The 14811-nt window shown below is 42.6% G+C and overlaps 1 protein-coding gene across 1 annotated transcript in view; it reads right to left on the reverse strand.

Moving 5' to 3' along the window:
- LOC143352547 (uncharacterized) overlaps positions 1-14811 on the reverse strand; it is a 124016-nt gene that overhangs the window by 3209 nt on the left and 105996 nt on the right. Inside the window, exons 3-14 of the mRNA XM_076785144.1 lie at positions 13267-13399; positions 9417-9516; positions 8309-8442; positions 6757-7161; positions 4585-5268; positions 3321-3459; positions 3136-3243; positions 2849-2916; positions 2690-2747; positions 1534-1856; positions 595-733; positions 92-334 (exon numbers count right to left, since the gene is read on the reverse strand). Of these exons, the coding sequence (XP_076641259.1) occupies positions 92-334; positions 595-733; positions 1534-1856; positions 2690-2747; positions 2849-2916; positions 3136-3243; positions 3321-3459; positions 4585-5268; positions 6757-7161; positions 8309-8442; positions 9417-9516; positions 13267-13346 (2481 nt within the window). The 5' untranslated portion in view covers positions 13347-13399. The remainder of the gene's footprint in view (positions 1-91; positions 335-594; positions 734-1533; positions 1857-2689; positions 2748-2848; positions 2917-3135; positions 3244-3320; positions 3460-4584; positions 5269-6756; positions 7162-8308; positions 8443-9416; positions 9517-13266; positions 13400-14811) is intronic.

Raw genomic sequence — 14811 nt, forward strand, 5'->3', positions numbered from 1 at the left:
TTGTATTAATTCTTCGGGAGCTCGTAGAATGTGCTAGTCTGGTGTAATGCAGGCCCAATCTACTGAATTACAGAGTATTCTGCGGACATACCTTAACGAAGAAACCCCCTGGCACACTGCTGCCGCGTAAATTCTTCGCCTTGACGACAACTAGGGTGAGCCGTTTAGCAGTCGGCAAGTAGGTCAAAGAGAACATTAGTTCACCTAACCGCGGTGTCGGCAGGGGTGACCCTATGAGATTTAGCCAGGTGGTCGCTGGCACCTTGTGTAGCGGCTCCAATTGAAAGGTGGCTACACCTATGAGGGTGTCGTTGCCATCTATACTGGAGTACACCTTAAACATTCAATTATCCCAATGATGTCAACTTCGCTGGCTGTACAATACTTTCGTCAATTCGTCGTTTATTTTACTATGTGTTTTTACTTGTCAACTTTACCGACTGTGTTTTAGACAATTCGTCATTTATCTCAGACAGTTACTCAATAACGTCTCGATATTTTTCATAATCACATTGTGCCTCGGCTAAGATAGAGATCTTTAACATTGTAAAGAGGGAGCCTGCATTGTACTATAATAGTCTGACGAATACTTACTTCAATAAGCAGACTGCCAGTGGGAGGGCCGTGGAGGACGATCAAAAAATTTTGTTGGTAACTAGGCGATGAACTCCCTTTGTATAGCTTTGTTCTTAGGTTGTGGTCCGTGTAGATTGTGCCTGATAACAGGGATACTCTGCAAAGTGAAGCGTTCTCGTTAATTATGCTCGAACTATGTATAGTCTGGCTCAACTAGTGACGGGCTTCAAACTGTCTCACGAACCCTTCAATTATTTTCCCCGTTACGGAACCGGTCTTGACAATTCCTTCGAAAAATTCTTCGACGTCTCAATTAAAAACATTCTTATAAACAAACCTCAGATTTGATTTCAAAGAGGCTTGAACATTTTTTAATCAAATCAAAGCTTTATTTCTCATCTAATAAAATTCGAATTCCGTTTCGTTTACATACGAGCGACACTGTAATTTTCGATCAGGTTCAGAAATTCATTCTCATCGTGGTACATTCCAATAAATTAAATTCGAAAAAATTCTTCAAGATCTTTGGAACGCAGAAAGATTTGAGCTGGCATTCGCCATGGTACATTTCACCTGTTCAGTTTCGGTCTTATTATTTAACCTCCGAAGTACTGTACGCCACTATAGTGGTTTCCGTGGAAAGTATCAGTTTGAACAGTACAAACCATTATAGTGGCTTTTGTGCCATCCGCGCCGTGCTTAAGAGGTTAAATTACTTTGACTTCGTAGACATTTTTGCGGTAGATATTCGGCGCTTAATAACCGTTTGCTTAATGAATTACTTCCAGCGAAATGGACTGGTGCATTGAACCCGCGAAGTATAAGAACTAAAACGAAGGGAAAAGCGTTGTGCCCAAAGATTTGTTTCACATTTTTCACACGATTGGTCATTTCGATAAAAATTACTCGCTGTCGCAAAACAATCGAATTGTTGGATTAATAAGGGTAGAACCTTACTTGGCATACGTGTTTTGCGCGGGTTCGCCGTCGGGCGTAACAAGATCCCTTGCTTCGAGGATCGACACAGAAAAATTTACTCTGTTGTCAGCCCCACGGTCGATATCGTACTCGACGCCTATGCAGACTTGCCCGACGACAGGCAGTTCTTCGAGATCGGTGATAAGAACACTGGTGTCCGAGCACATGCTCTCGCAGCTCAATGCTCTTTTCAGGGTCGACTCATCCGGCGGTGGCTCCGGTTCTGGCCCCTGAGGTCCGCGACGATTGCAGGGGCTGATTCCATTGTAATCGTTCATTGTATAATTCGTCATGAACGCCTCCTCCCATAAATTAAATTTGTTCGATAATTATTCCTCGCGACACGAGCGTCTCCGGTTGCTTCTCCAACCCTCGCGCGCTCCTCAGGCCAACAATCAATTCGTCTTCTTCTCATAGGTAATGTAAAATGCATCATTTATGTTTGTATTGCGAGGTACATTTGTTTAACCCTTGGACTCCAAACTGTATATTTACACGCAATATAATACAAAATATCGAAACAGACTCCTGTACAACACGATATCAAAAAATTGTTCAAAAAGACTGTTCTACATGTATCTTCTGTGGCAGTAAATGTTCAGTAGTTTTGAACAATTCGTTGAACATTCACTGTGCACTTACTGCAACGTAAGATGCATGTACAGTACACTATCTGTTGTAAATAGTACGCTCAAGAAATTTTAATCAGTATCTGAATTGACACCGTTGATCGAGAGTGTACAGCAAAAATCCTGAGGAGCGTGTAAGAGTGAATAGTATAGTGCTGCCTGCTTAACAAACCTGCGCCCATTAAGCGAACACGACTATAATTCCTGATGCCTAGTAAGCACTTGGAAACTGTCGAAGCAAGTTATCACATTGTGTGACTAAATGTGGCTGAAAGCACTGACCAGAAGTGTTCATCGTTTGCATAAGAAGAAATTAGATTAGTAAAAATATGACCACCTGATCGACTTAACCGGTAACAGTTGTGAGACATTGAAATATTCGTTTGTTCGGCAAGTCTCGTCGAGAATGATTTAACGAATGATTCCGTAGTGAATTGTTCCCAGTGTGTGCTAGGCATAATAAATGTCAGGAATACGAGTATATGGAATGAGGAGATGGTTTGTACCTGAGATGGTCGCTGTGTCATGGGCATGTCGTCGAGCACGCTCCCACCAAACTCCTGGCTGTTTCGCATTTTGCAAAACAAACGAATCGATCATCGCGTTAATCGTTTTCTTTCAAGAACCCAGCGGATAGACGGAGTCGGCAATTAGGGGATGCTTACCTGAACGCGCTCTCTCTCTCGCTTTTTCTCTTTTCTTTTTTTCTTTGTTCGATACTGTTCAGAATATCCTGGAAACAATTCTCGTTGAGCACAGTTCGAATTCACCTTAATTTAATGCACGTCGTCTGATAATTGAAAATAACTTCGTTTCGATCGTCAATTATCTTTAACAGAGGGAGAGACTCGAAAAAGAAGCTGATCACAAATTGTGTAAAAAAGTGAACTAATGAAATGTTGAGAAATATATTTGGGGGCGGGTGAGGGGGGGGGGGGATTAACAGACATACCTCTGAAGTCCTCGTAAAGCTTGGGTCAGTCTTGTAAGCGTAGATCTCGTGATTGTGATCTTTGAATAACAAAGGCGACGGCGGAGGGTTTTGTAAACTATTGAATACCTGTCGAAGCAACACCGTTCAATAATTAATATGCTTGCATAATAGGGAATCGATGGATTTTGTACAGGTAACTCTACCTCTTGCGCCGTTCTTTGAGCTTCCATATTCAGCTCGGGACTATAGAGATCCGAGCTGCGTTTAGAATCATCGACGCCCAACACGTCGGAATCATTCTCTGCGTAAATGTCTTGCATATCCATGGATGAATGGATCCAACTACGATCAAAGTGAGAATAAATGTTAATAATAAAACGCTATACGTTTAATGTTAACTATTTTTTAATGAAGCCTCGATGAATATGTTCGTGACATTTTTCTGGTTAAAATGAGCCCAAACACGACACAATTCAGACTACATTTGCTCGTTCAATTCACGATTCGGTACAGCCTCTACCATCCGAACCGATGACATCGGAATTCTCCATTCTCCGATTAAAAACAATACAATCCCAATATTTTATAGATTTCAGTTACACCGTAACTGAATAACTGTTCTATTATCCGAATACTCATGTTCCCCTGATCAGTTCGGATAATCGAGGTTCCACAATACGGTGTATTAGACAAGTAAATGTGACCCAAACTGCGTCATGCTCGGTATCACTTTAATCAGAAAAATGTCCCGAATAGGTCGGTAAACGTTTCACAAAAGAATCATTGGAAATAAAAGTGTGATCATCGGATTAGCATCGTCTCGCCAATACTGTGATTACTGTGATATATAGGATGTTCGACTACGGGTGGGTGAAAATTTAAGGGGTGGTTCTCGGTGACAATATGAAATGAGAATGAAGAATAAAAAGATTTCGATCTCGGCTTCATTTTTCAGATATTAACAATTAAAAATCCGCCTGAAATGCGGCAACCATATCAACGGAGGTGTACGTTGAGTACGTCATAAAGGCGTGTGGTAGTCACGTAAACAAATATGTGCATTGTTGTGAATACTTGCATTTGCAAGGATTTCATTCAATATTTATCGACACAATGGACATATGCAAACCATTTTATAGTGATCACGAGTAAATTACTTATGTGAGCCTGATCGTACAGTGAAAAGACATTGATCCCTTCCACTCCACAAAAAGTTCAATATCGTCCAACGATTAATTTGTGAAGCCTTAAAGCATTTTCATCAAATCCCTTTTCATCATCCCAAATGAGAACCAAGGTAAGCGTGTATTTGTCTCTATGACGTACACAACGGACACCTCTGTTGGTCGGGTTGCTACATTTTAGGCGGATTTTTAATTGTTAATAGGTAAAAGACGAAGCCGAAATCGCAAATTTTTTATTCTTCATTTTCGTCTTATATTATCATGAAGAAACCCCTCCCCCCACCTCTTAAATTTTCTCCCACCTGTAGTCGAACACCCTGTAACTAACGCTGAAGGTTTTACAGGATCGAACGGAACGTACTTGTAAAACTTCGACTTGTCGATAGAATTGCCTATGGTGAACATTCTGAGTGCGTTGAATATCCTCTCGCCGGTGATTTTCCCGTTCTTCTTTGGCACATCTTGCAGCGGATCCGGCGGAGCAGGCGGCGGTACCGGGCTGGGTGTCGCGTCGCTGGTGAAGTTCATCATATTGATCGATTCTGGGATCGTGTCGTCGAAGAGAACGTGATCCTGATCGAGCTCGTTCATCGTGTCGTAAACCGGAAGATCCGGCAAGCTGCGTATGTACTGAGATACTTTCTGCCAGCCCTGGGACTCTCTGAACAGGTAAGACGAGTCGATGTCGTCTTGCAAGCTGTAGCTCCTGAACGGCTTCATCTCCATGCTCTGCAGCTCGTTGTTCTTGCCAAGGTTCTCGGTACTCTGCTGCATCTTTGGCAAAGAACCAGGCTCGTACACTGGCTCCATCACCGATTGGCTGATGGTCACCATATGGTTCCTCTGGAGCATGTCGTAGCCGCCGTAGCTGCCGCTCCTGTCCTCTTCCATGTTGCCGTTCATGGTGCCCATGGGCCCGTGCCAGCCGTAATGGACCATAGAAGGCTCCATGCCGGTGTCGAACTGTCTGTAAGCAAATTGTGTCTTCTAATACTTTTTAGGTTTGGTCTCAGTTAGTCGATCTGTTCGAACTTCAACTCTGATTGCGTCCGAACAAGTTAAAGGAAGGCTGGCCTGTTCGAACGGTAGATTCAATTCCGATTCGGATCGAATCAATCAGTTCCATTCGATCCAATGGTAACTTGTTTTGTATACCAACGTCGTTCAATCTTTGAAGTTTCGACACTCGATTTCCTGTTTTCGATCAATCCGAACATCCCAACACCTTTATGCAAACATCTTTATGCAAAATAAAAATTGTCTGCATCAATTGTGCGAAAAGGAAGTTACGTAAAAAACAAAGGATTTCTTCTCTTAATAATTTTAACAGGTTTTAAATAATGTACCAGTAAGATTAAATTCATCGGATATACGCAGTGTCGCCAGATGAGGGGAGGGAGCATGAATTGAGGGGAAAAAGTTACCCTCTCTCTCTGACAGTACCGGAGTACGCACGACGGATACGAAACGTGTCACGTGACCGGGCCGCGGCGGAAGCTTGGGGAATAGCGCGGTAGAAGGGGAAGGTAGAGTGGGGGCACAAGTCTTGATCTGACGACACTGAAAATATGTAGTAATAAGAGAAAGGAATAGTTACAATTATAGATTTATAGGTTCGAACAAGTGGCTTAAGCGGTTTAAGTAGCTGTAAAAATTCCACAAACACTTTGACGTAAGAGCATGGACGAAAATGAGATTATTAATAATAATAATACATTCATCCGATGCTTTTCTATTTTGTGTTTCACCTACTGTCCGTGGCTCACAAGAAGTCCCGCGAGTCGGCACAAGGGCAAAGGGTAATTCTGTCGATTCTGATTGTGTAATGACTAGACTGCGGATCTTTATGTAAAATAAAAAATGTTTGCATTGATTGCAGGACACAGAAGCGAAACAAAAATTTTCTTCTTCTTTCAATCAGTTTATTAAGCTGAAACCAATACGCTGACGTCCTTAAATCTTGTTAACACTTTGATCGCCAAACTAGAAACTATTTAGATAGATACTATAGATACTATAGAAAATATTTAATGAAATAAAAATTGAAAAAATTAAATGTATGATACTGAGTAGTCCTCCAACTTTCTTGCATGTTACAGATCCTAATCAAATTTGCTACAATGAATATATCAACTTAAAAAATCATCTTAAAACCTGGAAAAATAATTCCGTCACCCACATATGGGTGACGTGGCATTCAACGTGTTAATATGTCCATTGCATTAAATTGTGCTCGCCCATTTTTGTCATAAATGCGTAAAATCCGCAGTCTAATAATGACTGTCATGGTTTTGTCGTGATTGGCCGTGTACGAGTTCGAGCGGTGGTGTTTGTAGGCGTGTCTGAGATCGTTTGAAGGAGTAGGAAGGGATGATCGTCTCGTTGGATTTGTCCACGTGGTGTCCGTATGTATTGGTTTTGATCTCGGTGGGTTTGTAAACGGTTTGATCGTTACCTGTAGGGGCTGCATCTGTTGTCCTGTTGCCTGCGTTCTTCCTCGAACTCGTACCTCAGCCGGGTGTCCATGTGAAAGGATTCGGGGGTCGGGCCGACCTCCTCATACCTAAACGCAGTCTCGTTCGAGGCTTTGTGGAGTCCGTAGCTCGGCATCGGCGGAGTCTGGAAAAGGAATACAGACTGCTCGGCTGCTCTCGAGGGAACCGAGGATCTTTGCATCGGCGGAGGCGGAGTCAATGGACCTGTGCCAGACTCGTGCATTCTCAGTCTGGTGCTCGAGGTCTGAAGCGGAGACAGCCTCGGTCGAGCGGTTGGCATTGGCTCGGGCGCCGGTCTCAAAGGTTGCGGCGGTATTTTGCTGTCGGCGGTGCTCCGGGGCAGGTCCCTGTCCACCAACTCGAATCTGAAAGCATCGACTACCCTCGATATCCAATCGTCTCACCTGTCACCATCGTTCGTTCTCGCGAGTCACCTGGAAACCACCCTTTTCGATTTCTCTTACTGTGACTTTCGGGTGTGAGCCGTGTCCTTTTGGAATTCTAACAATGATATTATAGCATCGTATTCAGCACGGAGCAGAATCGAATCAATGGAACCAGTTTTCCAGACAATCATTGCTCGTGTGCTTCCGAAGAGAAGATCAGAAAAAACTCGAAAGATATATGATTTCATTAACCTCTTGTCTTACCCTCCAACTCCAGAGTACTCGGGTCACAACAAACAAAAGAGGTCGGTCACGCGTTGAGCCATTTAGCTGTGTGCTCAACTTGCGCAAAACGTATGCGTCTTATGACATGTATATTTCGGCGCAACGAAAGTAAGAAAATACGTATCGTCCATGAGACATATTCGAGCCGCGTTATGTTTACGCTCCTCAGCGTCCGAGGCCTTCACGGAGTATACCCCGTGGTAGTGGGGATAATTCCGCGACGTTTATCATCCAGGCCTTGGCGACATATATAGAGAAATCACTGTATCGAGAACAACTGAACCACGGGTCAGGCTTCTGTCGTTTACGTTTGGTCCGAACGAGGTACCACGGATCAGGCTCGTGCTTATTGTTTTCGGCCCTTTCTTACCACGAGTCTCACTCGTTGGTGTAGGACAAGGGGTTAACATCACGCACTACGATTCATTTTACGGTTACAGCGATTAGAACTTCTTCGTCGTTCTTCGTAATTCCTCGGGAGAAGCAGGAAGTTTGTATTTATTGTGTGCCTATGTCGACTATGCGTATATCGACAACAACGAAATAGAATTTAATTTTGGTTCAAAGGAAATTGATGATATGAACAATACGCATATTTAGTAGATTTTGTTCGAATTTGCATGCAAGGGGTTAATCTGGAATGTAAGAAACGGTTAAGATTTTAATTCTGTTATGAGTTCACTAGTTACACATGAAGTGACATAAAGTGACCGAACATCGGTCGACCGGTTTCCAGATTAATGACACCATTCCGTTCGAACGTGTTCGGTCTGAACTGGCGATATAAATGCACGTGTAATCCGCGGCCATTGTTAAAGAACGTAGCAATCGGCCCCGTTACCTTCTATAAGCTCCCTGCGCGTCGAGCCTCAGGTCGCTGTCGCTGTGGAACAGATGCTGAGATGTGTTTCCGGTTTGCCGATACAAGCCAGGGATTGTCTGCGCCGTTGGACACTGCGCTTTCACCAGGCTCACCTGCGAATCGGCATGACAGAACGATTGCCACAGTTTCTTTTTTTCTTTTTTTTTTCTCACGGTTCGCCTACTTCTACAGCCTTTTGTAATCCCCGCGTGTAATGTCAAGGACGAATCGACGACGAGAGAGCCTCGTTCAACTGGCACAGATGCAAAGTGTCGTCGAATTGAGGAGGTCGCGACTGACAGTGAGTATCGCATTATTTGAAAAAAGGGGTCTGAACGTTTGATACTTTTAACACTGGAGGCACAGAATTTGAAATGACCCAACCTAGATTTCTTAGTTTAGACTGCGCAAACTTGTGAAGGCTCTGCGGAAAATTGATAGGTAATTTTATTCGCTTTTGTGTGTATTGCAACAGGAGGGTCGTGTTAAACTAAAGATAGACGTGAAGGTGTCTCTGTCGGAAATTATTTAATAATTTGTTTCGTTCATAAGATTATTATAATAAGAGCGACATCAAATATTAACAAGTACGCTCTAATGATCTTTACAATGAAAAATTCAGTGCTTCTAGTTTGAATGGAAATATCACAGAAAATGCTTCTGCTGATTATTGGAACAAAAATTATTTCGTCTCCAAGAGTTCACAGAGAGGTCATTGTACCTTAACGAAGTGAAATTGACACTATAAACTGCATAGCTCAGGAAAATCAATACCGCAGTTTCCGCCGATAATCATTAACTCCCAGGATGATGGGGCTTATGTCGATTTTGTCTCGACGTTACAAACCTTATAAAAATTTCGCTATTTTTGCGAATTCGTCCGTGAAACATCGATATTTCCGTGATATTTCGTTCGTCAAATATTGAGAGCACATTATTGAAACATTGCACTTGCGACTCGTATAAAAAGCAAATCGATTCTTTGTCGCACGAGGATGCTGGAAATTGGACTTGTCAAGCGAGAATGCTTCTCGGAATTGTTGTTGATGTTGTTTGCGGTATGACAATCGATTTTGCGGGTATGTACCTTTTCCTCCCGCGGTGCCCAGAGCCAGGACAGCCTTTGTCGCCACTCCTCGCAGACGTTCCACACATTCCTGGGCCCCCATTGCCATCCGATGCGATACCTGAGGCGGTTTAATACACAAAGTATTATTACGTTAAGGCTTTTCCGTTCGGCAGCTTAGGAGGGTGAGGGGGGGGGGGCTTTTAGAGATGCTGCGAGCTGTTATGTTAGATGCTGCGGTCGATAATCATGTTTTCCTAGAGAAACTTTCGGGACAACGGCGTGAGAATTGGATTACTGGGTCAGTCCGCTCGAACACTGAAAATATTGATATTTAATATGAGGCGGGGCTACCGACTCGAAATTAATTGAGCCCGTTCCGGCGTCTTCCGCCGAAAACCGGCCAGACAAAATTAACACACCTCCCGGTGACCAAACGATTAATTAAACAACACAGCGTCGAGACAAATTGTTGGATCTTTCGAAGCCGATGAATTGGAACCCTATACATTCATAACTTCCACAATTTTGCATAAAATGTCTCGTAAAAAACCATGCGAATGCTATGAGTATGTATAAATACGCCTGTAAATTTTTAGCTAACCAGATTCGATCGTTTTCTTGAAATTCTTTCCTAAATACAGGATTGATTAGTAACTCATACGTTTCTCGGAATTACTTCTCTGTCAATTAATATTTCATTCAATGAATTACTCTGATTTTATAGAATGCAGTTGGGTGACATTTTGACCCAGATTTATAACCGTACCATCTAAATTCTACCTTATAACAGGCAGTTTAAATGATCAGCTACTCGTGTCAATACCAATCAGAAGATTAATATCGATCTCAAAGAAGTTGGTTTAAAAATACGTAAAAGAATTATCGCGTTAGAAAACGAATTGGTCTAGCTGCGTCTGCCATGATGTCATTAAAGTCGTCATCAAAGGGTTGACAGGCCACTCCATTTTTCCATGTTGAAAGGTGTTCGATCACGTGGACCGTTCGAGTATCACGACAGTCTAATGGCAGGCACGAGGTAGTATGCTATTATTAAGTGAAAGTAGATGCGAGGTTGTCAAAGGGGTCACAGTGAAAATCAATTTGAGTAAACGCGGCACTAAAGCGGGGGTAAAATAAAATTTTCACCCCTGTCCCCGGCTAACAGTCGCATAACGGATCCGATCCGGCGGCGGCTCAGCTCGCTTTTTGCTGAAACTTTTACGCTCCATCGTCGGCCGATATTTATTTTATCGCCCGGCGTTAGGATGGAAACGCCCGATAAAGATATAAATTCTAATTCCTGCCTAGCTGCCTTTAACGCTAAGCGAATTTCAAGACGTACATATATATATATATATTTATGTACATAGACATTACACTATACGGTGCTTTATACAAGTCCACGGTTAAACGCCGATAAATCGAGCCGTTTGAGATGTTGCAGTGCGCATCGAACGCTCATTTCCACCCTCATTTTTATGCAGGCCGATCCATAATTGTCGCCTTTCATTGCCGCAGAAATTGCGACGGAAATTACTGCGAGAATAATTCGAGATTAATCTCGCGATATCGCGTCGCTATCAATTGAACAGTTTCATAAAGCGGCAATAAGGAATCAGCATCGTTTCTAGTACGAATTACATTAACAATAGTGTACAAACACTTCGTGCACCCGCTATAATTAAAATAGATGTTGCCACAGAAAAATGTCTAAACGAGCCCCTTCTCAATAATTTACAGACATTTAAAAGAATTACCGAACACTCGCCCAACATTACAATCAAAGAGAACAACTGTTACGAACTAAAAATTACTACGGCGCAGACAGTCCAACAAATTCACGAATTTTCATCTGTCTCTCCTCGATCTTCGCCAGAAATTCTTCCCGCGAGGTGCAGCATCGTCCCGCCAAGTATAACGGATAGAGTAGTATCCCGAAATTTGCATTCTATGAAAATGCAAAAGTTGTGTTCGCCGACGCTGCCGAGACTGCACGCGAGTCACTCGAAGCAGCATTTCCTCGCGTTACACAGCGGCGAATAATTCTCGAATTACATTTTACGAAGGTTTCCGTGTTTCCCGGCGCGGCCTTTTCTCGCGTTACATAACGGCGTACGAGGACCGGTGAACGATACACATGCAACAGGTTAAAGGGTCATTCAAGCCACCAATTGTATCAGGGACTTCTTATCTACCGTTTTCTCTGTGCGGCTGGAGTTTATTCTTCTCTCTCCGCTCGCGAAGGAACGTTCTCTCGAAACAGCCACCGGGAACGTTCCTTCGAGCGACTCGAGGGAATATGAAATTCTGCCTGCGAACGATCGTCGTCGTCAGATTCGTTAAACTGTCACGGATACGTCCGTGCCTGAGAAATGGTAATAATGGTAATCGCGGGTCGATATTCTCGAAACCCCGGGACCGGACTTTATCGAGAAAATCGCCTCGGCGAGAATAAAAACGCGTCGGAAGAAACTGGATGCCGGATATTGTACGTCTCTTTATTTCTTTCGCACGTTTCTCGAACCACGCGGTAAACGATGCACCTGATACGAAATCGATACCTCCGCAATAAGCCGATAAGAACAGGTACGCGGGGCCTGATAAGCCGCTATAACCATGCGAATAAATCAGTCTACCGTTGTCTTCATCCACGATCACGCCTTATTTCGCTCTAGCTCGCCACGCTCATCTTATCGCTTAGTGTAATGGTCATAAAACACATCTTTTACCGATTTCACGGCAAAGCACGAGTGTCAACCACTCTGGTGTTCGACGACTATGTATATTCTCTCTTTAACTATCTTTTTTATCGCTTTAAATAATTTTCTGATCACTAGACCTCGGATCTTCGCGTAAAATAAAAATTGTACACGAGAAAGACGATTGTAAGAAAAGGAGTTAAATGAAGATGTATTTCCTATTCTAAGAAGTTTAGGAAGTCGAAAATAATACATCATACGATTCTTCTAATGTCTTTACAGTTTTGTATTTAAAATCCGCAGTCTATTGATCATTTTAGATGATTTTAGCTGCTGCAATGAGGAAACGGTTCGATTTACAAATAATTTGACTAAGCAGATGAAAATGATTATGTTTAAATCTTTATCCGAGGAGCATAACCAGAAACGAATAAAAAATTTTGCGGTATCGAAGACCATAAAATGGTTAAATTTTAATCCGAGAAGCGTATGAGGGTTGGTGGAATATTTTTAAGATCCCATCATATAGACGGAGTGTTAAAGTTCAAAAGCACTCTTAAAAATTCTGGTAATAGAGAGAATCTTGCTCTCGGGTAGTAAAAGGAAGCTTCGAAAGGAAGATTGAGCGCTGAAAAATATTAACTCTGTAAACGTTTCCACGGTACTCGAAAACTGTAAGGTGGGTCTTTCATGCCTGATGCAGTTTGTAGTGAGTAATAGTTAATTGAAAACTCGGAAAAAATTCATACAGTGCCATAGAACCTCCCAAATTGAGATTATTACAATGATTTTGAGAAATAATTTGTTGATGTATTTTATATTGTAAATAGTATGAAGCGAAACACGTGAATTTTTCAAACTGTTCAACATCGTCCGGACACGAATGATCTCCCTTCACAGTTTAAAGGTTAAAAAGTTGCAGAAAGATTCCTAAAAATTTCCAATAATAAAGCAATTATTATTCTGTTCCTTGAAACAGAAGTAATCGATTGTTGTATGAACTGTTGAATGAAGCATTAACTAACATCTAGTTTATATCCAGATTATAAGATGTTTCACGAAAGGGGTTGAAAATAACGGTAAAGGATTTGCAGGAGGTTGTCGCGTTCAGTAAGTTGCAGTTTGCCAACTAGAATGCGGAATTGTTAAAATGACAAATGTATAATCACCTTCTGCAGAGAGCCAGGGCGGCACCAGTCACGACGACAATGACCAAAACCACCCCAAGACCGGTGAGTGTCCAACCCATCCTTCTTAATGCCAGATCTGGGCTCAACCTCAAATCCAATCAAACCGCCGAGCCTGAAACACACGAAGTAAATCCATGGGGAGCATGATCCGATTACAGTTACAGAACCAAGATTACCCCGGGATTAACAATCCTTACGGATACCTCATGCGCCGTTAGTTTATTCCATTCTATACGGGCGCGGCTTGTATATTTCACTTTGTACACTGATTACCGACCGGATAACACTGGAAGCCACTCGTCATACCATTACCAAATGATCGATCCGGTGAACAGCCATCGATCGCTGTTTACTGGAATCTTTGACCACCAAACGTTCCCCTTGTTCCGTTAAAATCAACTTTATGGGCCGTCGTATACATTTTCAAACGGGGCATCGAATCATTTTAGGAAAAGCACAGACGCTCGTTTAACACTTCAAGTGCCAGCTCAGCAGCCCCGAGAATTCCATAAAATAAAAGTAATTTATTTAACGAAATAAAAGTCGAAAATTCTAATTCAATTTGCCACACTCAATATAACAATGTTACATTTCATTTATAAAGGAACAATCATTTGATCGACCATTTCTGGGAGAGGTGGCATTCCAAGTGCTAAAAATGAGACTGAACCCTTGTCATTCTAAATCCACCACTACCTATTGTTGCCTGTTATGGATCGAGACTATTAACAACACGGCGTGTTTACACTCCTCGGCGTCCGAGGCTTCTCGTCGACGTTTATCGTCCAGGCCTTGGCGACATATACAGAGAAATCACTGTACCTGCTTTATTACATTAAAATTGATTTTTCATTGGTCACCGAGTTCATTTGTAAACGTACCATCGAATGATCTTAAAAAGACTCCAATGGTTCGTCTAAAAATGCGAAGCTAGACCCTTGTATCTCTTTAAAAAATTGCATCCAGTAAGTATTTAATTTTCATAAAAAGAACCGAACACATGTCTGGACTGTGCTAACACAGCGACCATGCTTTCAATACTCTCACACACCACAGAACCCAACCGAATTGAATGAGCTCGATAAACCTAGATGAAAGCCTACGTGAAAATAAATTTGCAAATCTGGACGGACAACTTTGCCACCCACAGGTGGATCACGAAGAATCATGCAGACATCGAATGGACCGGTATCGTCATTAAATATTCGAAATGTGTCGCGTTGGGGGCTCGTATTCTGGCTCGTGACAGACTGCCTATGCGACGATAAGGACAGTTTCTGAGGGTTCTTCACTCTTCTTTGCTACGCCGTCCATGTACTCTCTGCTAGCATACATTCGTACATATGTATGCTCGGCTCTGGTATATAACGCATGTATTCGTAACACGATCTATTCGACCGAAAACGCGCATACAGCCGCAAACACACGTCGACGACCGGCGCGGCGGTACACGTGTTTGCGCATACACGCGAAGAAGCAGCGACGTCGAAAGGCGAGTTCGAGGATCTATCGCGACGTAGCCAG

Source organism: Halictus rubicundus, chromosome 3, assembly GCF_050948215.1.
Source record: "Halictus rubicundus isolate RS-2024b chromosome 3, iyHalRubi1_principal, whole genome shotgun sequence".
Lineage (NCBI taxonomy): Eukaryota > Metazoa > Arthropoda > Insecta > Hymenoptera > Halictidae > Halictus > Halictus rubicundus.